This window comes from Chiroxiphia lanceolata, chromosome 4 (assembly GCF_009829145.1).
Source record: "Chiroxiphia lanceolata isolate bChiLan1 chromosome 4, bChiLan1.pri, whole genome shotgun sequence".
Lineage (NCBI taxonomy): Eukaryota > Metazoa > Chordata > Aves > Passeriformes > Pipridae > Chiroxiphia > Chiroxiphia lanceolata.
Genome location: NC_045640.1, coordinates 6,358,688 through 6,380,911, shown reverse-complemented (window position 1 = coordinate 6,380,911; position 22,224 = coordinate 6,358,688). Strand labels below are relative to the sequence as shown.

Here is a 22,224-nt window from a genome sequence, read left to right as displayed (position 1 = left end):
ACAATTAAAAACAGCTCTTCTGATCATTACATGAATATCCTCTTGGGAATACACCTGGTGACAGGAGCCACGAAACATTTGTTAATAAAAACAAGACAGCCCAGGTACCCTGGACAGATAAAACAGTGCCAGCAGCTCTGTGAACAGCCTCCCAACTCTATAAAGGCACAGAGAGATGCGTTGTAACTGCAAGAGGAACCTGTGCTTGTATTTCCTATTATCATCTTTATTTCATTATCCTCCTTTCATACCACATGGGCAAGATCTAGGAAAGAAATAAACAATGAAACAACTGAAAACACCTTTCCAGTTTGGCCTTTTCCTCTGCTTACATCATCATCTGCTCTTCCCTTCCACACATTTTTCTTTCCAACCAACACTTCCTCTGTTATTTTCAGCCAGATGATTTCTGAAAGGTACAATCAAACCCACAGTTTCATGCTGAAGTATAAAGAAAATAACAGAGTCAATTTTTTATGGCATCGAAGAACTATCAAAGAAATCATAAATCACTTCAAAATGCCAGCACAGTAGGAACCTGGAAATTTTTACCTTTACAAGCCACTTTTCTCACTGTATGCCAATATTCTGCTCCCCCACGACAGTCTACTTTGAGGCTGTAGAGGAGCTGCCCTAAAGGCCTCCTACATATCTGCAAACGAGGCTGCTGCAGAGACAGCTGGTAGAAGAGGTTTCCATGTGGAAAAGCAGTTTGTAATCAACTGGAAAACCACTGGTCAAGCAGAGAAGCACCTCAATGCAGCAGACTCATGAAGGAAGTAGTTCCCAATGAAACACCACTGCCTTCTGCTTGGCCAGTGGATAACCCTGGAGCAATGAATTCCTGTATCACTAGGAGATGATTTATTAGTCACAAAAGTTGTGTTATATTTTTATTATCTTCACAGATAAATCAGGCCAGCAAGACATCCGTAACCATACACACAAAATATTTATCAAAACAATTAACATTACAAATCTCCTTTTAAAATAATTTATTTCACTGATTTCTTTTTTAAATGGTACTGTCTTACAACATACATTATTCAACAAAGATGTGCTGAACAGACTCTAAAATAAGAAACACTTAAATTAAGCAATTGTCTCCGATTAGAATTTTGATTTCACCTACATCCTAAACTTGTAAACGTTTGCTGGAACACACTTCTGTTGTAGGCTTGATTTTTTTTGTGCTTACAAAAAAACAGCATCAAGTTTCCAGATGTTGAAAAGAACAAGTTATTGTACGGCAAGTTTGCATTCAGTTCAACATACAAGGCAACCAAATGATTCTGTCGTTAACGTTAGCATCATGTATATTTTAGTTCACTGCACTAACATTTAAACTAAAAACTTCAAACCACGTAATCTCTTAAGTGACTAACATTTAAAAGGCAAGCAGTAATACCCCGAAAGCTTACGCAGGACACACAGCTAAGATGGGGGGTCGCTCGACAAAGGCTGAGGGTGTGTGTATGGCTGCTTTTTCTTGTAGGAAGCCCACCTGCAGACGGGGCAGCAGTGCCGCCCCCCCGCCAGCCACATCACGATGCAATTCTGGTGGAACACGTGGCCGCACGGCAGGCCCATGAGCAGGCAGCCGCTCGCGAAATTCTCTAGACACACCACACACTCTGTACAGTGTAACATCTCGGGGGGCCAGGCCGACCAGTCTGGCTCCATGTCGCCTGCGGAGCTGCACGAGCCGTAGGACCTCGCTTTCCGTCCGCATGGCTCAGGATGACAATATTTGTTGGCACACGGGCAGGGCCCAGCGCCGCACCGATGCTCTGCTTCGCTGCACCTGTGACACGTGCTCAGCTCATCGTCCTCCGAGGCCTCCCTGTCGCTGCTGAAGACCTCTTTGTTTTCACTGTCAGAGTCACTCTCGCTGTCCGGAAAGGTTTCCAGCATCTCCTCATCGGAATGGGTGCCGAGGCATTTAAACCTCCACATGGGTAAGTTTTTTATGTAATCGGTTGGTATCAGAGGGTGAAGCCAGAGATCGGGGAAAGCCAACCGCTCCAAGAACAAATCCGGGTCTTCATCCCAATCCGAGTCGAAAGGGAAGTGTTGAAAAGAAGCAATAGGATGAAACAAGTAGCTGGTGTACCAGTCCCACAGGCTCGACAGCCACTCCAGATTATTAGCATTTACTTCATCGGTGTTGTTACTGCGTCTTCTCTTCTTCTCAAAGTAATCGATTAGTAAACCATGACCAAGGTATGTGCTGAGGAAGAGGGCTGGATGTGAGGAGTAGAACATCCAATCGGCTCTTACCCAAGAAGCCAAAGTAGTTGTGTTAGAGTACCTGAAGAGTTTTAAGCTGTACTCATAAAAGCTGTCTAGGTAGGGTAGTTGCAAAAAACCTAACACTGGTAGCCAGGAAATAATTAATAGTGAATTATACGTCCCTAAAGTGCTTATGAGAACCACAAAACGCTTTATAGTGGCTCCTTGGGTAATAAACAGGTCCATCCAAGCCATCAGATTAACCAAAACTAAGCTTAAAACAAATAAATCGTTAACTTCTGGTTGTAGCGAGCGCAAAAAGGAATCCATGGCACGTAGTGATATAAATTCACCAGTGTTATTTCCATACCTGTAAATCCCCTCAGGAGTCCTAAGTATGTACGACGGCGTCTTGTAGACACCAATTTCTGCCATGTAGCTTTTGTTGTCCCAGTTTTCCACGTTCACAAAAATAAACTCTACTCTCCCAGTAAACTTTACACTTAGCGCAGAGAAGAACGCCGGGGGCTGGTCCAGGTTGGCAAACAGGTATATTTTCACCCGGTACTGGTCACTTTTGTTCCATTCTTCTTTCAAGTGCTCGGAGTTGTAGATGGTTTTGATCCGAGAAGCGGCGTGGGCCGTGATCCACTTGAAAATGTGCTCCACTTCGATCCTGCGCCCGCTGTACTCCTTAAGCATGACTTTTCCCTTGGAGGTACTGGTTTGTGGAACCGACATGATGAGGGTGGATTTCAGCCAACCCCTCCTCTTGCAGTATCTACAAAGAAAACGGCAGGTTAGACCGCAGAGTTTCACAGGCCTGGAGCTGAGTCCTTGAATCTGTGTTCTGAGCCCAAAAATGAGACATGCTGAGCACCTGGTCTGTTTGCAGTTGCTTTAATGAAGCTGACACATGTCCACTTCCTACTGGGGCATTTTGGCAGGATGCACACAGGCTAAAGGGTGAGGTGAGGGAGCTCGCCACAAAACCAGCACAGCAGGAAGCAGACACATTCTGCTGGATTATTTGGCCTAAAAGAATATCCACACTGTCTGGAAGGCAGATGGATGAACCCCAAATCCACACCTAAAAGAAGAGGATCTTCACGGCTGAACCCCAAGTCATGGTCCAGACCTCCATAACTATGAGATGAACCTGATTACTCAGATAATCCCTTCTCTCCTACCAGGATCACTACACTCAATTTATGTAGCCCTCCTTTTAGGAAATGCCTGGCAAGTTTCAACAATCAAAGTGTGACAGAGCCAACAGGCACCCAGACTGTTCCGAGAACCCTGCACATGGAAATAGGAACCACCAGCCTCATTCACCATCCATCTTACCTACACCCTCTCTGGTTTTGGTCTGTCAACATGTGTTTAGACAATTACAACTCCTCACCTCAGGAATCTGAATGTAACATTTTCAGAAAGAGATGTAACATATTACCCTGCTAATGAAGGTATCCTGCCTACTGCAGTGTGCAGTGTTCTGCTGAATTTCAGCTCCAACCTGGTTAAAACTATTCACGAGGGTTTACTCAGCAAAACACTTCTTGTATTAAAAAAAATCTAATTCATTTAAAACATAGTATTTGATCAGAACATTAAGACTACTTACAAGCTGTGCAAAGAGAAACACTGCCAAATTTTTAAGATGTTCAAATACCAGCATTTTGATTAGACAAGATTATTTTGCATAAGCACTACAAAGCCTAAGAATTTCCTCTTATGATCAACTTTGAGATTTCTGTAAACATCTAGGACTTAAGCTGTGTAAGATGTGCGTATCCATACATGCCACTGGAATTCTAGACAAAGTCTCCTGTCATGTAAAGCAAATGCCTCCAGCAAAATGTTTAAAAAAAGCCTATTTTTACAGCAGCAGAGATTTATTAATAGCTTCTCTGGCTTTGCTCTTCTTCCTTGTTCGAAATCACATGTAAACACAGTGACTCCTGCACAGCACACTGTATGTTGTCCAAGGGTGTGTGCCAGTTTACATATAAACATACATTTGACAGGGAACAGGATTTGTCAGTAATTATGGAAAGCAGGCACTGTTTGCAAGGTTCACGCTAACCTGTGTCTCCCCTTTCCAGATGGTGATACAACAACTCTACAACTGATATATTCGCCTTTGTCCTGAGCAAGCACAGTTCCTGTCCCTGAATGCCTGGACTGTAAGGCCAAACTCTCCTGTTCATTCTTTTCGATTGCTGTGTCACGCTCTCCATGGTCTAATAATGCATTTCCCACACGATGCTTTAGGAAGCTGCAGAGCTGTGTTTATGAGGCTGATAAATAATGTAATGGAGAATTCTGAGCAGATTTTAGTAGAGATAAAAACATGAATAAAGCCACCTTCTGTCACAGGTACTTTCACAACACAGCGAGCCCTTGCTGTAACAACAAGGGAGCACAACTGAGCCTTAAGATATTCTTGGGATTCAGATAATCCTTTAAGGATATACCTGGGGTCACTGGAACAGTTAAAAGTGCCGGTACGTATTCCGAATCTTGATACTTTCTTCACCATTTTCTCCCAATGGACTTTACCCACCAGTGGGCTTCTGTCGTTTGCTATGACCTGTTGCCAAAAGGAAATATTAGTTTAGTATCACAGTCAGTTTGCTTCCTGAAATAAAAAGCAAATTCAGTTAAAACAGAGAGCTAGTCACACTTGATACTGCTTTCCCCTTCTCTCAGGACATAGAATAGATGTGTACAACTGGGAATCACCCTAAATGTCTTAGGAGAGTGAAGCTCTAAGACAGAAATGCAGTTTCTGCAGAAAGACAGAAGTGCATCAAAATATTAAGTACCTAAAAGGAGTGGTAGTTACTAAAAACCTTGTGAAAATAACAAAACTATCATTAACCAGTTCATAGGAGGTGAGAAAGAAAGAGGGTGCAGCAAGTTCCTCTTCTTTGCAATAAAAAAGACCATAATTTTATTATAATTCTCCATCAAAAGTTACAACATACCAAAGAAATGTTGTCTCAGAGCAACTAAATGAGTTGGATAATGCATGTACCTGGTACCAGATTAAACTGCCAACAGCCACTCCTGAGTGGTGGAAAACAGTGATTAAACTCCCAGATAATGCCTAAAAATCTTGACTCCTTCCAGCTTTGCCAGTGACTCACTCTGTAACTTTATATGACTGTTCCACCAACTCCAATGCCCCATCTGGCCATTTCATGATGATAATTCGCCGTGATATACCCCAAGGTTTAATTTGTTCTAACCCAGTATATTAAAGTCGTACTTCAGGTTACCTCGCCACGAGCTTCTGCTGACACAGATGATAAAGAAGCAGCGCTCATCCTCCGCCCTATAACTGTACAGGGAAGGGAAAAAAAAATCCCACAAGAAAAAGAAAACCCTGCCTGTGCCTGCAGTTGGCAGGTAATTTTGAATGACATGACTGATCACGCACTATTCCATCAGCCGTCGAGTTATCTATTTTAGAAGCGCCTCACATGCCTCTGCAGGCTTAATGGCAACCACTTAAAATATATTTTTAAATTAAATTTTGAAAGTTCCATTTGTTAGATATTTGTTTACCCGCCATTAAACTTATCCCAGTCGTCTTCTGACTTAATAACCTCAAATGTCAGCTTGCCCCCAGGAAGTTCGTCTGTCACCATGATTAACAGTTCTCTATGTACAGACCTGGAAAGTGTGCCTGGCCTTTGAGACTCAGAAATATTATCTGCTTTGTGGTAAGTAACATCCTCTCAGAAACTTAAAATAATTCACCAAGCAGAACGCTCTACAAAGGGAAACAAACTGAAGTCACAGATTACACTCCCATTCCACTGAGCCCAGAATGTTTAAAGAAAACCAACCAGAGGTGAACATCTAGGTAGGAATCCTTCAAGTTATTCTCAAAACACACATATCACATAGAAAAGCCTTTTTGATTAGCTAAATGTAACCTTCAAGCACCAAGACAACCAACTGGGAAATCTGTTGTATTACTGAGGCTTCTTTACATCACCCAATGTAACTGAAGCAATTACTTTGTATATTTTAAACTTCTTCCTTTCATACACTTCAATTAAAAGAGAACAAATTCATAAAGACACCTTAAAGCCAGAATATCCTCAGAGCTACTACTGAGAGCATTTTAATGTTATGTACAGGGAGACAGATCCTGCTCACTGTTTCTTCTGTCTGACACTAAAATATTCACTTAAAGTGTCAAGAGAAGGAGATTTATTGCAAATAGAGTCATCACTATGTTTTACTGTCATCTGGCTGTTTGTACTGGTGAATTTTTTAGCACTAGTTTAATTCCTTTCCTAAGAAAAAGTCTTTCCTTCTGGAGAAAGTTATTTATGCTGAAGGACAATGACAGAACCAGCAGTCTGTATTTTGTAACTACACAGAGGAACCCTACTGTGGTTTTGCACACTGAAGCTCTGTAAAATTCCTTGTGCTCATGCTTTTTTATATCATTATGGAAAAAAAATCCAAATAAACATATCCACTGCAGCTGCTCCTCGCAAGCAACACCCACTTACAGCACTGGGAATTCACCACATGGAGGCAAGGGTTTGGAATTTTGGAAAGCAGTCACCACCTCTGTGGATGAAGGAGTCCAAGAAAATACTGCAGGTTAAGCAATCACAACGCAATTCAGTTTAAATTAAAAATAACCTGCAAACACTTGCAACAGATTTTATTTAAGAAGTGCGAATTTTTATAAGAAAGAAATGTAGCTTAAAAACCTGTGACTGAGGAGTCCGGGAATTTGAATGTGGAAGAGGCCTGGAAGTTCTTCAAGTCCATGCTGTTAAAGCTATGAGGATTTTATGTTTCAAATAAGGGGAAAAAAAGAAGGGTTGTCAAGTCCTGTACCTCTTCCTAGCAATCACTTCCAAAGAGATGTTAGAAGTAGTTTGACAATCTACAAGGATTTAAAGAAAAGGTCAAAAGGAAGAGCTATCAAAGCAAGATATGCAAGAAAAAAAAAGAGTAAGGAGAAATGAGCAATTCAAGTTAGACTGTACAAAGACTATTACAAGCTGTACCAAAAGGTTCTTCAGTCATATGAATAGGAACAGAACTGAGGGAAAAGCAGCAGGATCACCATACAATGAAGACAGGACAGAAATGTAAGATAATTTTCTTTTTAAAGTTAAATTATTGCTGTGACTCAGCTTTCAATGAAGAGGAGATGGCTGGCCATGGACCAGTTAGCAACTTCATGGGAAGAGACTATCACCTGAAGATGGAAACAAAACTCAAATAACACATTTACACCAGAGTAAGCAGGAAACCTCCATTCCAGAACTGTAACACAAGCACACAAAATCACACGAGAACCTGTGAAGATTTCTTATAACCCCCTGTCAGCCTAATTCACATTTTGAGAGCAGAACAACAAGTTAGTAGCTATATTTAAGAACAAATTAAAAAAAAAAAATCCCACCAGTTTGATCTCAGTAGGATGGAAAACTACAGAACAAATTTTAAAGTTGCAGAGATGGTTGCATTTTCCACCCCATTCCAGCATGCAATTACTGAAGATGTATCATTCCTGACTGAGAGCTAAACATCCCTCTTTTCCTGGAAAAAAAAGAACCGCATTTCAAGTGTAAGAAAATGTAGTGCCCTGTTTGTAGTTTGGTAGAGTATCATGAATTATGCCACATGGAAAATTTACATGAGAACTAGAGATAAACTTCTATATTGAGTAAAAAAAAAAAAAAAAAGCTTTAAAGTGAGCAAGAAATTGGCTATGGCAAGAAGACATCAAAATGCCAGCAAGGTGCTAACAGGCTTCTTAACAGATTTACCTTAGAGCTCAGTTCAGCAGATATTCCTACTAATGCCCTTCCTGCGGGAGCCTGAAGTCTCCCAAAGCCATTTGTACACGACATAAAACTGGGAAGGCACATCTATGTAGGAAAGAGGATTATAACATCATGCAGGAAGAGCTGCACAAATCTTGTAATGCAGAGTGTCACACATGAAATTGAGTTCAGTAATGAACAGGACACTCGGGGAGTTCATCACTCAGGAACAGCGATGGGAGGAAAAGCCTGGGGCTATCAGTTGCTCCACAAGAAAACATGAGCCATCAATATTAACTGGCTGCAAAATAAGCAAAGCCCAGGATATATTATACCCAACAAAACACACTGGTTGACTGACTGCACATACTGGGAGGAGTGAGGCTGACATCAGGAGTCAGTGAAACTAAAGGGCAATGTCAATTTATGCCTGACAGGAACAAATTAGCCATGAATACACCCAAGCCAGAAGTCAGACACACATTCCCAGGAAGAGAACAGTCCATAGGAGTATTTGGACAACTTACAATGTAAGAGAGGCAGCACATATTCCACAGTCTAGCAGAGAGCTGAATTAGCTTGTCAAGGTCCCTTTCAATCATACACACTATTAATGTTACAGAAATAAAGCCCAAGCTCACCGGAGCAGGCTACCACAGCTGGGAAACAAACACCACATCTGGAGGAACACAAACACAAACCCTTCCAGCTTTTCTTATTATTAGCTATGTTCACAATCTGTAACGTATCACATGTCAGAGTGACAGGTAAGATAATGAGGGTAACTCAATTAATCCATTAATCATCTTAATGGGCTAAGAGAATCCAACAGGATCACAGTAACCCTGCCATTTAACAACTTGACATAACAGAACAGATCTGCTCCCGAAACTACACCTAAAACAGGCCAGAGGACTGGCTCTGACTGCAGGGTTTGAACTCCCATCTCTGTATTTGAATTACTCACTTCTTTAGTAGAAGAAGATGCTGGAGAGAAGGACAGGCTCTCACTGAGCATCCACCCACAAACTTCCTCTGAAGTCTCAAACACGAGTTTCTTCATACTCCATCTGTGAATTTGGGAGGACCACACCATATCCCAAGAGCTCAGGAGATTCTCAACCAATGACTGTGAAATTCTGCAGGCTAAGTTATGCCACTAAGATGTGCAAAGTAAAAATGGAAAGGTGGGGGTTTGGAAATCTCCTTTATTTCTACATGTTCTGATTGAGATTTCTTGTTTAGCTTCCACAAATCCCAAAGAAGATGGCTTCCAGGTGCCACAGAAAACAAAATGCAAATAGAATTTGACTATGGACATACAATACTGCAATTGCTGAAATCCTGATTTCAATAGACATTTGAATAGGGAGCTTTTGCACTGGAAGAGTTCTCCTGACATTTAATTACACAGAATTATCCCAAAAGACATTAATTAAGTAATGAATAGAATCGTTTTGATCTATATGTTAAAGCAGTCATAGTTATGACCTTAAAGAAGCAAACAGACTTGAAGAGCAAATACCCCAGACACAGAAAAATACAAACACTTGGAAAAATAGGACAAAGTCAGCAAGGCACTCTGCCTCTCTTGCCTAATCTAAAACCAAAGTGTATTGTGTAGGTGCGTCGGTATTGCAACAGCTACTTCAGAACCATCATCAATCCAGCTGCTCCTTAATTTGCAGTTATCATTAAGCATTTTTAAAGATTATTTTATGAAACATACATTTTTAAAATAAAAGTAAAAATATGACTGAAATTGGCTCAAGGAAACAGAGCTTACGTTAAGAGTTTGCTGTAACAATGCAAAATGCAAAGACAGACTCCTCTTCAGGTACCCCTGAAGGACTTCAGCATGACATGATAGTGACCTCACTTGAGCATTCTGCTGCTTTCTCTGCATTTAAATCAGATCTTGTTCAATCTCTTTCAGGCAGGTATGCAGAGAACTCAAAACAGGTCACAGTAACAAGATTTGGTCTCAGTAAGTTTTGAACCTCCCTCACAACTAAAAATTCTAAAATATCACAAAGCATGAGAATGAGTCAGAGATGGGCAAATGTAGAACAAGCTCTTCATGGTATTCCAGCTCTCATTATTTTAACCAATTCTAGCTGAGATACCAGGTGTCAGGAACACCTGCTCATACCAAGAGCATACAATTTTGAATACACACGAATAGCCAAAATGTGGGTTTACAGCTTAGCCACAAAGACGACAACTCCAAGTGCTCCTCAACTCTGGGCACTAGGGCACTGTGACAGGCTTTAAACTTTCAAGAAGGACAAAACCTATGAAGTAAGAGACACTATTCCCTGCTGCATACACACACACACACACACACACACACACACACACACACACACACACACACAGACAGAGGGTTTCTCCCAGACGCAGTGAGTCCTCACCCAGCCTCAGCAAATCACTCTCTGCACGAAGCAATACAGACATTTGAACTGGAAAAAAACTATGGCTTTGCCAAAGTCAAACCCGATTTCTAACTGATTTAATGAACAGGTAAGGTTGTATGTACATGAGAACTGTCAGTCTGGCTCAGCAGTTTCCAGTTGGAGACACCCACGAACTCCTCGTGCCTGCGGAGGGTAAACGAGCAGAGAAAGCCCAATATCACTGTACAGAGTCCATGCACACACTGGAAGATTTTTAGGGCTCCATAAAGATTCAAAAACTCTAGTCTATTAATGAATTAATTCTTATGTGCTTTTCATAGAGCCCTTTCTAATCAACAGCTATGTTGCCAACTGTGCTCCCGTAGATAACAGAGAAGTAAAAGTTCTTGGAAAATTCTCATTCGGAATACAATTAATTATAAATGGACTGGAGAGTTACTTATTAAAAGCTTAGAAAAAAGCTCACTTATTCCAGGGAATGTCAATGAGTTTCTACATGACTGTCTGCACTTTTATTAACTCTGAGACATCTCACTCTCTGTTTATTATCTTTCGTTGTGCTGATGGAACTGAATTTCTGCATAGTTGCTCTTTTCCTAAGAACTCACAACTGGTTCAGAATCCACCCATATGGACTGAAGATATCTGGATATCTCTTGCTTTTCTGAGAAAAGAGATTTTGAGAAATCAGATCAAAATAGGCAAAGGATGACATCCATCACAGCACACAACAATTAACCACCTCAAAATTACATGGAGTTTCTCAAGGGAGGAGAGGTGATCTATGCACCTGATCTGAACAGCTCAGTTAAGCTGTCAGTTAAGTCAGAGGCTGAGAGTAAATGAGCTTCTGTAATGAATTAACACCGATTCACAGGCAGCATGAGAACTATTACATTCCAGCTGATGGTATTCTGCACCCTTGGCTGGATGTGAAGCCTCTCAAGAAGGAAACTGAAAGCTAAAAATCAGGTATCCTGTGGTAAATGATCCTGAAGGGCTATTGGAAAAGACAGAAATACTGAATGATGTATTTTTAAATGAATAGAGTGTTTCTACTTCATTTCCTTTTAGCAAGAACAGTTGATCACCTGGCAAAATCCAAAAGGCAAATATAACAATTGCAAGCAAAAGAAAGAACGAACAGACCACCACTACCAAAGTGCTGTAGGCACATCCCTTGCACTGTGACTACACCACTTGAACTAGGAGCTGAGATGCAGAATAGCCTGCAGCATTTTATATCCATAATAATGGTCTTTTTGCTTCTACTAGACACAATCAAAATGTTTGTTCCCGTAATTCAATGCCAGGAAGAAAGTTCCCTTTACTTCTCTCTACCACTACGTTACAGTAGGGACTTTTAAAATAAAAATATACATTAACTTAGATTTTAACTTCATTCAAAGAGGATTTATATTTGCAGATCACTTACTGTAGGTTTTTAAAAAGTCACAATGGCTATGATAATGTTGGATGTGACAAGTTTCTAGAGACTAACGAGAGAGCACGAGCCATACCAGAGTCTGGAAAAGTAAGAACACTCCATGTTACTCCTCTACCAACAAGAGAAGCAGCTCCACAAACTACCACTCACCCTCCCTGCCAGCCAGAGCAGTGCACAACAGCAGCTGGCAAGCAAGAAGAATGGCATAAAGGGAAAGGTGATGAGATCATGAGCTAATAGGAGAAAGAACATGCTGCTGTCTGTGGCTCTACGGAAGCGCCACACAGGAGCTGTGAACAGCTACACTGGTAAACAAATTACCACTGAACGGGGATGCTTTGCATGTGGATTTCCAGAAAATAAAGAAACAAACCCACAAACACTGATTCCTTGTGTACTGACTTCGACTTTCTTCAAGGAATTCATCTCTCTGACTCTAGATGACAAATTCACATCTCAATTTGTGTCAAACACATCAAGAAGTAGAAATTCTTTCCTCTTTTCCCTTTGATTCTCTGCAGACAGTGACGGCTATCACACTGCCAGCCTGTGCCACACCAGACATTTCATTTACAAAATAAAAATCATCTTCAGAGTCCCAGTCCTCCCATACAGAGTTATGAAGTGTTCAAAACCAACTCAACCAACAGCCACTGTGCCAGCTGAGCCAGAACTGCTCCTCTCCCTCTGCTCCTTTCCAGCAGCCCCCATGGGACACAGATCCTGAAAAGGATCTGGAGATCCCTTCTGCTTCCCAGCCAGTAGCAACAAAGCAGGGGAATCTCTGACCTTGTCTGTGCTCGCCAAGCCCATCCACAAGACATCCTCACTCTCCACTGTTCCCTGCCTAAATCATCCAGCTGGTTAATTAGCTGTGAAGTTTCCACAGGATGCCTAATGGTAAAGGAGGATGGGCAAGGGTTAGAACAGGGAAGAGATGGTAAAAACTGGCTCTGCAGGGATAAGGCTTAAGGAAAAGCAAGGAAAAACCTGTGGAAAGACGTGAAGAAACCCAGCATGGGAGTTATCCAGACAGGAGTTACGGTGGGGAATGGAGCAAATGAAAACTCAGAAGTGACGAAAACTCGAAAAGCAAGAATGAAAAATAGGAATTTGACATGTCTTGTGGTTTTTATTGTAGAGAAACAGACAAATAGTGTTCAGTAAATTATTCAGTAAATTCCACTAATTTTTTTTTCCGCAGCTATTGTGACCAACTGAATAGCTGTGCAAATATTCCCAGAATGATGACAACATTCATCACACTAGAGATATCAAAGCACAGCCTATCTGATCTGCTATTAGGAAGCCAGTGGAAAATATATTACAAGTAAAATTCTGCAAGCAACAGACAACAGAGAACTACCATATTTCACCCTTTTGAGGTCCATGGGGAGAAGGGAAGATTTTTCATAGCATATTCATGCTTGTACTTATCAACTAGTTTGGAGACATGTAAACTTCCTTTCAGCACTCTCCCTCTGCTTCAAGAACGCCCTTCTGCATGATTTAAACCTCAGGCTTGGATTCAATAAACTGCAAATACATCTTTTCCAAAACACAACTGCCATTTCTAGTCTGTCCTCTCACTGTCTATTTTGGAGTGAGATCTGATGTGGTGACAGTGCAGGTCTAATAAATGGATTATCAAGATTTAATGACTTCCTGTTACGTAGAAAACATGAAGCGAGACCAGAAAAACCAGGTGGGAGCTATCAACTGAACAATTAATTGCCTGGTGGGGAATTCTGATTGCCTGATGTGACTGTTAGCAGGAAACCTATGCCTTAAAAAAAACAAACCTCTTACTAACAGAAAAGTAGACACAGAAAATAATTCTACATTTTGGTCTGGTTTACTTATGTTCTCAGGAGTGATGATGAATTGTTTCAGAATCCTATCTGCAAAAGTCTTTCTTTCTTTTACTAATTGATCTCTTATTCTCATGCAGCCCTGGGGGAGCACACTCCATAACTGGTGGGCCCACCAGGTTTAGGAGAAGGTTAACTTTAAGCCCCTAGAGTGTGTTGTAGAAGCAGCCTGCTAAGCCTGGGAAGTAGCACACTGAGCTCTTGCCTTTGTGAAAAGCCAACAGAGATTTTACAAGTGCTCTAAGCCCCTCAGATAAACAGAAACTTAAACTGGTTGGGTCTGAGCGTGTAAGGCAGCCAAAAGGAAGAGCAGCACCAGAAGCACCTCTCCTGTGCCAGCTGGGAGCATCTGTGCTAATGCACCTACTTCACATCACACAGGCTCTCAGAATACCAGGGCCAAGGACTTGCATACTCTGTGTACTTAAGTGTGTGCTGCTTTGCTTGTTTTCTGGTTCTGAAGTGCCTGCTTTTCAAAAAGCAATCCACAGAATAACAGGTTTTATTTTTCTTCCTGATTGTATAGGAATTCTGGCACTTCCAGCCTCTCCTGCGTTTTTTTTAAACAGATTTATTCCTCTGTTCCTTATCTCCCGGATATAATTTATCTTTGTCACCAGATCTCTCTGTTATACAATTTTACAGCTAGTTAACTACCCTCATAAACTCCTCCTTTGAAACACATTTGGAGTGTGATAAATATATAAAAAGAAACGATCGAATTTCTATACCTGTACGAGCCAGATCCCATCTTTTGTGTCTTCCACAAGCTCATAGAAGTGCATTTCACCACTAAAGTTTGTACTGGAAACCGATTCAGAGGCCTCTTCCTCCTTGAGAGCTGAATAAAGCTCTCCTTCCATGAGGTCTCCTGAAAAAGAGACAATTGGAGAAATCCGGTTAAAATGGCACTCGAGAAAGATCATTTCATAAATTCTAGTAACAGTTTAACTAACTGTATTTGCACGGTTGCTCAGAGAGCCTTTTCAGTACAAAGGTAGCTAAACTTTAAAGTTATTATAATTCCATCTCTAGTGATATGACTATGAACACTCTGACTTCATCTGTCAGACTGCAGAAGACATGAATGCTGTGCTTCTGATTACACAGAGGTACCACACATGCAACTGAGCACACAAAGGAATAAAAGAACATTTTCTAAGCCTCGTTCTCTGCAAATAACAACGTTCAGTGGCTGAGAGCAATTCAGGTTGATGCATCTTCGCTTATGTTTCACTGGATAGCAGTTTTGAAGCAAGCTACACTGATAGTTCAGACTTCCAAAATTTTAATCAATAATTTTGTACCAAAACTCAGTGTTGCTCATCCTATTGCAATTAAGAATCTCAGGCAGAATAATTTAGCTGTTGGCTTCTGTTTGCACAGTTGGAAAAAGTTCCCATGAACTCCAATTGCAGCGACCTAAAGAGCTCACAGTAAAATTATCCGATAATGTTTCCTTCATAATCTCATTTCCTTCTCATGTCTCGTTTCACAATCATTACAAACGCTGTTAATGACAACCAGCATTCTAGTAACTAATCTATTAAGCTTTAAGAAACGAAGTCTTGTCCAAAAATGCTGTTTCTTTCAAAATATAAAAATAAGTGTAACAGCTGAAACCCTTGAGGGGCTTCCAAAAGAGGAAAGAAAAAAAAAAAAACCCACGGAAAAATGCTGCAAAGCCTACTGGTATGAGAAGTGTCTCCATGACATTTGAAGAAGTTGGTTAATACAGTTTGTTTGGAGTTAAACACCTCCCTGCAGCATATGCAACCCAAACATCATGACATCATGAAAGTACCTGACAGCCAAGGAGTGAAAGGGATTGGAAACACCTACCGCTTTTTTTTACTTTTGCTTTTTACTGTTGTAGCAGCAAAGCCAGTAAACAACATAAAAACATAAATAAACAATGAACAATAACAGCAAATTGGACTTAAATGCCCAGTATTATTATCAATTATTTAAACTAGCATTTTTGAAGTTAAATGGGACTCACTGTATCCGTCCAAATCCTTCTCCCTTTCTGTCCAGTCATTAAGAGATCCTCATTGCCTATCCTGATTGCTGGGATTTCTCTCTCTTCTGGATCAGCAGCCCTTCGATCATTGATTTAAAAGCAGCTACTCACATTTTCCTGCTTGGCTGGCACTACAGCTATTACATCAGCCCCATCTCCCAGTCCTCGGGGCCAGCTTCCCCCTGCTCCAGGCAGCACTCTTACTTTCAGGACACTTCTGCCATTCCTTGCATCTCCACTGCTTTTCACCCTCTGCTGTTCATCACCACCCCCCCCCCCCGAGAAGTCCACCTCCTTCACCTGGTTTTCCCTACTTCCCGAAACGCCTCCCTGCTTTTCTTTTCCCAGGCTATTTTTTATATGTAAGATCTAGTTCTGCTCCCCCTGTATAAAAACACCTCATCCCTGGGTAGCCAACCCTTCTGCTCCTCATCTATGAAACCACCGCTTTCCTCGGGGCCCATCTTGACAGCCGTACCTGTAATAACCCCAGGAATCGGGCAGGAATACAGGGAAGGGACCCGGCCCCAGCTGTAAACAGTGATCTACTGCAGCTATTTGGGTTCTTTCCTCCGTTTTTCACGGCAGGCGACATTCGCTCCCATCTGTGCCACCCCCGGTGACCCGACCGCCCGCAGCGGAACCCGAAGGGAAGGGAAGGGAAGGGAAGGGAAGGGCCACTGCTGGTGCCCCGTCCAGCGCAGGCCTTTCCCTCCGCTCAGCCCGCCCGGGCTCACAACGCCAACGGGGTCTGACCGTCCCCCCCCGAGCTCCCCGGCCTCCCTCCACTAATCCCCGAGCTGGGGGGTCCAGCCCGCTCCCCACACCCGCCCTGCGAAGGGAAGCAGCGTCCGGGTCTCCATCCCAAGGGCGCCCCGAGCCCCGCGGGGGTGGCCGGGGACCGACCTCCGTCCGTCCCTCCGGGTCACGGGGGAGCCCCGCGTACCTGACTTCTCCACCAGCTCCCGCACATCCTTCTTCTCGGGCAGCCCCGAGTGCCCCAGCCCGCGGCACTCCAGGATGGTCCGCAGCTTCCTGAAGCTCAGCGCCACCGGGTCCACCAGCTGCGTGGCGAGGAAGCCGCTCTCGTACCACGCCACGGCCTCGAACACCCGGGCGAGCACGAAGAGCGCCAGGAAGTAGAGCAACAAACAGCACAGCTTCACCCACATCTTCCCGGGAGCGCCGAGCCGGAGGCCGGGCAGGGAGGGAGGGGAGCGGGGGCTGTCAGGGGAGCGGGGCCGCGGCCCCCCCGCCTCCAGCCCGCCGCTGTCGCTGTCCCCGCCCCGGCGGAGCCGCGGAGACATAACAATGACGTGAGCGGCCGGCACCGCCCCCTTCCCCTTCTTCCCCTTCCCCTTTTTCCCCCTTCCCCTTCTTCCTCTTCTTCCCTTTTCCCCTTTCCCTTCTTCCCCCCCGCCGTGATTCAGCACCGCGGCCCGACCCCGCATCGCCGCGCTCGGGGGGCGGCAGCGTCCCTGCCCCCCGCGGCAACTTTGGACCCTGCGGCTGCGCCTCCTGCGAGGAAAATAATATAGAAATACCTCGGATATCGGGGAGGGAGGGGGCAGGATCCGACCCCGACCCACGCGGCTCACGGGAAGAAAAATATTTACGGAGCCAGAACCGGGGACGATTTGTTCGGGCAGTTTTAGGACAGCTTAGTGGACACAGTTTATTTGGATTCGGGCTGCTGGGTGTAGGGATGATCCCTCCACTCCTCATTCCCGCAGGCTAGCCTTGCTCCCAGCCCTGCTCCCAGCCCTTGGCTGGCGAGAAACCAAATTCCACGGCGAGCTCCATCTGCACGGGTCGGAACTCGGACTCCGCAGCTTTGCATTGGCGCTGGGAACTTGTGCCAAAGCCAGATGCAACCTGCGAGCACCACTGCGACTTCTGACACGGCTCTAAGTTGGGTCTGTGCTCACATGGGAAGCGTTTTGGGCACAGTCTGGATCCCCGTTTAAGTGGATCCAGAAAGAACCGTCCCAGGCTGTACATGGAGCGTTGGGCTGCAAAGATACAATTTAGCCTGCTACAAAAAGCATACTAAAATCAAGCTGCTGCGTTGACATGAAGGCTCTCCTCTGAAGGAAACTCAACATTGCTTTTGTATGTTTAGTTATTTTAAGAATCCATAATTTGCATGAAAATTGGCAGCTCATAGAGATGAGCACAGAAATAGCACAGCTTAATTTTAAAAATACTGACAAACCCTCCAGAGTGTACGCGCTGTAATTCTGTACTATCAATTTTCAGAAAGGCACACTAATATTGATCTGGAAAAAGCATTTAAACCGCTCTGCCCCTCAGAGCCTTTAAAACACATTTACAGGGTTCTCAGCGTGCTGATATGATTTAAAAAGGGAAAAAAAAAAAAAAACAACCAAGGTTTAGCCTGTTTTGTCAGGGAGCCACCACAGCGTCTTCAAGAAGAAAAATCACGACTGTATGTTCTTCAGGAATGGGCTCATTTTGGCTCCTGAAAGGGGAAGAGTGGAAGGATTGCAGACATAGTTCCTCACAAACAGCCCTTATGGGCTGGTAAAATGCTGTGCCTCACACCGGGAGTCACATACAACTTTATTGTTCACCATTTTTATGTGGAAAAGATAAAAGTGGGCTGCAAACCCTGTCCCTGCTGGTGCTGCTCGAGCAAATGCAAAGGGATTTCAGCAGCTGTGCTGGGGTTGCAGCAAGCCTCAAGTGGCAGGTCCAGCTGGGAGGGAAGGTACTGGAGGCGAGTCCAGGTGAGGTGCTGCTCTCTCCTCCACAGCCACTGCAGCTTGAGAAGCTCTCCCTGCAAAATCCAGGGCCCATTCCCTGATGAGCAGGTGGCAAAGCATCAATAAGATGAATCCTTCCCTTGTGGCAAAATACAAGGGAGTGGCTTTGTCCCTGCAGCTGGTGGAGCCGGGGCACAGTCATAAAACCACACACCTAGGCAGGCTCTGAGCCCTGAGCTGCTCCAGAAACACGGTTCTTTTTCAAAAGCTTTGTGAAGGCCCATTGCTTTGCTCACACCTTCAAGAAGTTGCCTGATTTCTCTACTTTTTGTTTCAAGTGAGCTGCTCAGTGTGAAGTGGCTCCCGCCGGTGTGAATGATGGGTGGGAGTTGCATATTTGAAAAGGAACCTTGTATATTTTAGTTAGAAAACACTGTTTGTTGGTTTGTTTCTCAAGAGCCCCACAGACCCGTCTCCACCCGATCCCTGTGTTTCTCTCCCCTGTAACTCCTTCGGGGATGCTCTCTCTTCCCCCGGCAGGAAGAAGGTATCTCACAACAATTACAGCTGATCTATTTGCAGCACTGCCTGCTGGGGAGGCTGTCACCGGTGTGTCACTTCCCAGCGCTCACGGGCTGAGCTGAATCCATCAGCAACATTCCCCAGTGGTAACTGCTGACGAGGCCCCTGCAGACACCAAGCCAATCATCTGCCAGAACTCAAAACCCTGGAGTCGTTTCAGGAAAGTAAAAATGATGTTTCAGGCCACTACTCAAAACTCCCCAGAACCACCCAAAACAAAGCAGATGCCAACAGAGAAGCACCCGGGTGACAGGATGGGCCAGAGCAGAGCTGCAAAGGAGAAGCAAGAATTGTAGATGAGTTCACCAAAGGTGTGGCAGAGCAAAGCCAAACGGATCCGGTGCCTCTCCCAGGTGGTCTGGTGCTCTTTTCCCTCCTCACCTTTCCATCCCTGATGCTCTAAGCTGACCCTACCAGAAAATGTGCTGTTTTCTAGATATACCTGTCATTTGGTTTCCAGTTGCAACTCAGAACGTCTTTGACATGTCACCTGCAAACAATCTTTCAGGGAGTTTTAATTATCTGGAAAATCTAAATTATTTTAACAGTGACTTAAAATTCATTTGGGCTGAACACAAAGATGACACACAGTGACATTTTTAAAGACCCCAGGGTTAACACTACTAATTAAAAGCATTAAACAGTCATCAGTCAGTCAGTTCTATGATCACAGAGCAAATGTTACAAATGTGGAACATGAATTCCACCTTTAAACAAAAACCCAAAACAAGGATCTGGTTTTAAATAGTTTTGGCAGCAAAAGCATTTTTACTATCATTACAAGCAAACGAGCCCAAATCCTGAGAACTGGGACAGCCACCTTCCCTTGTCAGACAGCCAAACCTGTAGTCTTTTTATCTGCTGCCCCTTGATAAATGGCAAGGATTCCCTCTCCTCCCCCACCCTCTCCTAAGAGCAGTTGCTGACTGTGCAGCCTGGGAATACAGACAATAATCTACTTTCCAGATTCCATAGGGAACATTTTGAAGTCAGTAAAACCAAGGATTTAAAATATTAATTTAATCCTTTACCACATTAAAATATTATACCTTTTGTCTTAATTTTTTTTGAGTTTATCAAGATGTAGTTCAGCAAACTAACATTTAAACGACCTGAAACCCAGTTTTCCTAAGAGCCAACTCTGTAAATACAATTTACTTCAATGATAAGGTTTGGACCTCGATGATCCTGGTGGGACCCCTCCAACTCAGGATACCCTGATTCTATGAATTTTTAGGAGCTCACTGACACAGAATCTCTTGAGGTGCCTCTTATTCAACATGGGCGCATCCCAACACGTTTTTATGTGTGATATGAAACTGGGACTCCCTGTCATTGCCTGGTATTAAATAAACCAACAAGCCTATGTGAAAGTCTCCAAGCAAGACAGCAGCAGCCCAGACACTACTGTGTTGTAGGCAGAGGAATTTTAAATCAGATGTTTCCTACTATGTACAAGTGGCCAAAGGGAAGCAGATTTAACACAGAGGGTGACACTGTGACACAGTGACCAGCACCGACACCTCAGCCAAGGCGCTGGATGTTCAATCATGGAGCGGTTTGGGTTGGGCGGGACTTTATCAAGGTTGGGCGGGACCTTAACGCCCACCCACCCAGTCCCACCCCTGCCATTCGGGTGAGGCGATCCCGGTGACCTGGCGGTGCTTCCTTGCTTCACGCAGGAATTCGGGGAGGTTCTGAAGCCCAACCCCCTGCTCAGGGTCAGCTGCGACACCCGAGCAGGTGCTCAGGGGCTTTTTACAGTCGCAGCTGCACCTCGTGGTCACCCCTTGTGGCAATCTGATTTGCCCATAAACACGGAGTGATTAACTGCACAGAAACGGACACCATTCAAGGACGAACCAACTTTCAGGAGCAGAATAGACTACTTAAAGCTTCAAATAAAGACACTTTTTTTTTTCCCTAGGCAGTTGAAATTTTCTATTTTTGTAACAGGGAAAAACGATTTGTTGCCCCCTGCAGAAGATAAAGCTCTGTTTAATGTTAACAAATAAATAAACAAGGAGACCTTGCTTGAGTGTGCTGAGATGAACAAGGAGCCCACAGAACTTCACAAACTAAACCACTGTGCTGACCTATGAAACCAGAAGACACGTGATGTGTTTAAACATAATTTGTGATTAAAAACCATCCAGTTCCAACCCCCTGCCATGGGCAGGGGCACCTTCCACTATCCCAGGTTGCTCAAAGCTCCATCCAACCTGGCCTTTTAACCAACATTTCCAGGGATGGGGCAGCCACAGCTTCTCTGGGCAGCCCGTGCCAGGGCCTCACCACCCTCACAGGGAAGAATTTCTTCCTAATATCTAATCTAAACCTCCTTTCAGTTTGAAGCCGTTGCTCCCTGTCCTGTCATTACATGCCCTTGTAAATAGTCTTTCCCTATCTTTAGCTGTAAGTTCCCTTCAGGTGCTGGAAGGGTGACATTTTTCTCTGGAGCCTTCTCGTTTCCAGGCTGGACAATCCCAGTTCCCTCAACCTTTCCTCATAAGAGGATCCTTCCGATCAACTTGCTGGCATCCTCTGGAGCTGGCGCTCACCAGGCGGAGTCCAAGCTCAGACATCTCCTTGAGCACATTTTTTCACAAGCTGCCGCCCGTCCAATACGCCTCTTCAGCCTTCAAGTCAACATAAAAACTTTACCGTCCGGAAGTTTACCGACCAATTAACAACCCGACGACGGGCTAAACGCTTCGCTTCCGGCACGGCGCGTTTCCTGGCGTTGTTTAGAGCCGCTGCTCGGTGTCACTTGTGCGATGTCTGAGGCGAGACGCGCTCCTCGCAGCCTGGCTGGGAGCGAAGCCCCTGTACCCCGGGGGAGTCAACCTAGCGCTGACACTGCACCCAGCGCACGACCCTGAGCCGCTCCCCGGCCCTGGGCATGACAGACCCGGCCCTGAGACCCGTAGGGGCCGCTCCCAGGCCCCAGGGGTGGCCCAGCCCGATCCCAGAACCCGGAGGAGCCGCCGAGGCCTCCCCAGGCCCGGCGCCCCTTCAGGCCTTGCCGTCGCCATGGCAACGCCGCCTCTGAGGCCCCCGCGCCGGGCTGCCCGCCGCGCTGCCTGACCCACCACACCCCCGCCATCCCCGCTCCC

The 22,224-nt window shown here is 44.4% G+C and overlaps 1 protein-coding gene across 2 annotated transcripts; it reads right to left on the bottom strand.

The window, feature by feature from the left end:
* Positions 1-867: 867 nt before the first annotated feature.
* On the bottom strand, positions 868-17,131 carry RNF103 (ring finger protein 103). Of its 2 annotated transcripts, none has more exons than XM_032686331.1 (4): positions 16,747-17,131; positions 14,509-14,648; positions 4,710-4,825; positions 868-3,013 (listed from the first exon to the last, which is right to left on the bottom strand). In XM_032686331.1, exons 1-4 carry the CDS (start codon positions 17,105-17,107, stop codon positions 1,435-1,437), a joined length of 2,196 nt encoding a protein of 731 aa, XP_032542222.1. In that variant the 5' UTR covers positions 17,108-17,131; the 3' UTR covers positions 868-1,434. The 2 variants fall into 2 exon arrangements, with proteins under 2 accessions (XP_032542222.1, XP_032542223.1); XM_032686332.1 differs by lacking the exons at positions 868-3,013; positions 4,710-4,825 and adding exons at positions 10,540-10,642; positions 11,068-11,123 and having other exon boundaries at positions 16,747-17,055.
* Positions 17,132-22,224: the final 5,093 nt, after the last annotated feature.

Bases quoted from the DNA above. Each gene is read 5' to 3' on its own strand.
- RNF103 (XM_032686331.1), bottom strand. From the start codon at position 17,107: ATGTCTCCGCGGCTCCGCCGGGGCGGGGACAGCGACAGCGGCGGGCTG. The intron at 14,649-16,746 runs GTACGCGGGGCT...TCTCTTTTTCAG, and splicing joins GGAGCTGGTGGAGAAGTCAG to GAGACCTCATGGAAGGAGAG. The intron at 3,014-4,709 runs GTATATCCTTAA...TTTTCTTTGTAG, and splicing joins AACTGTTCCAGTGACCCCAG to ATACTGCAAGAGGAGGGGTT.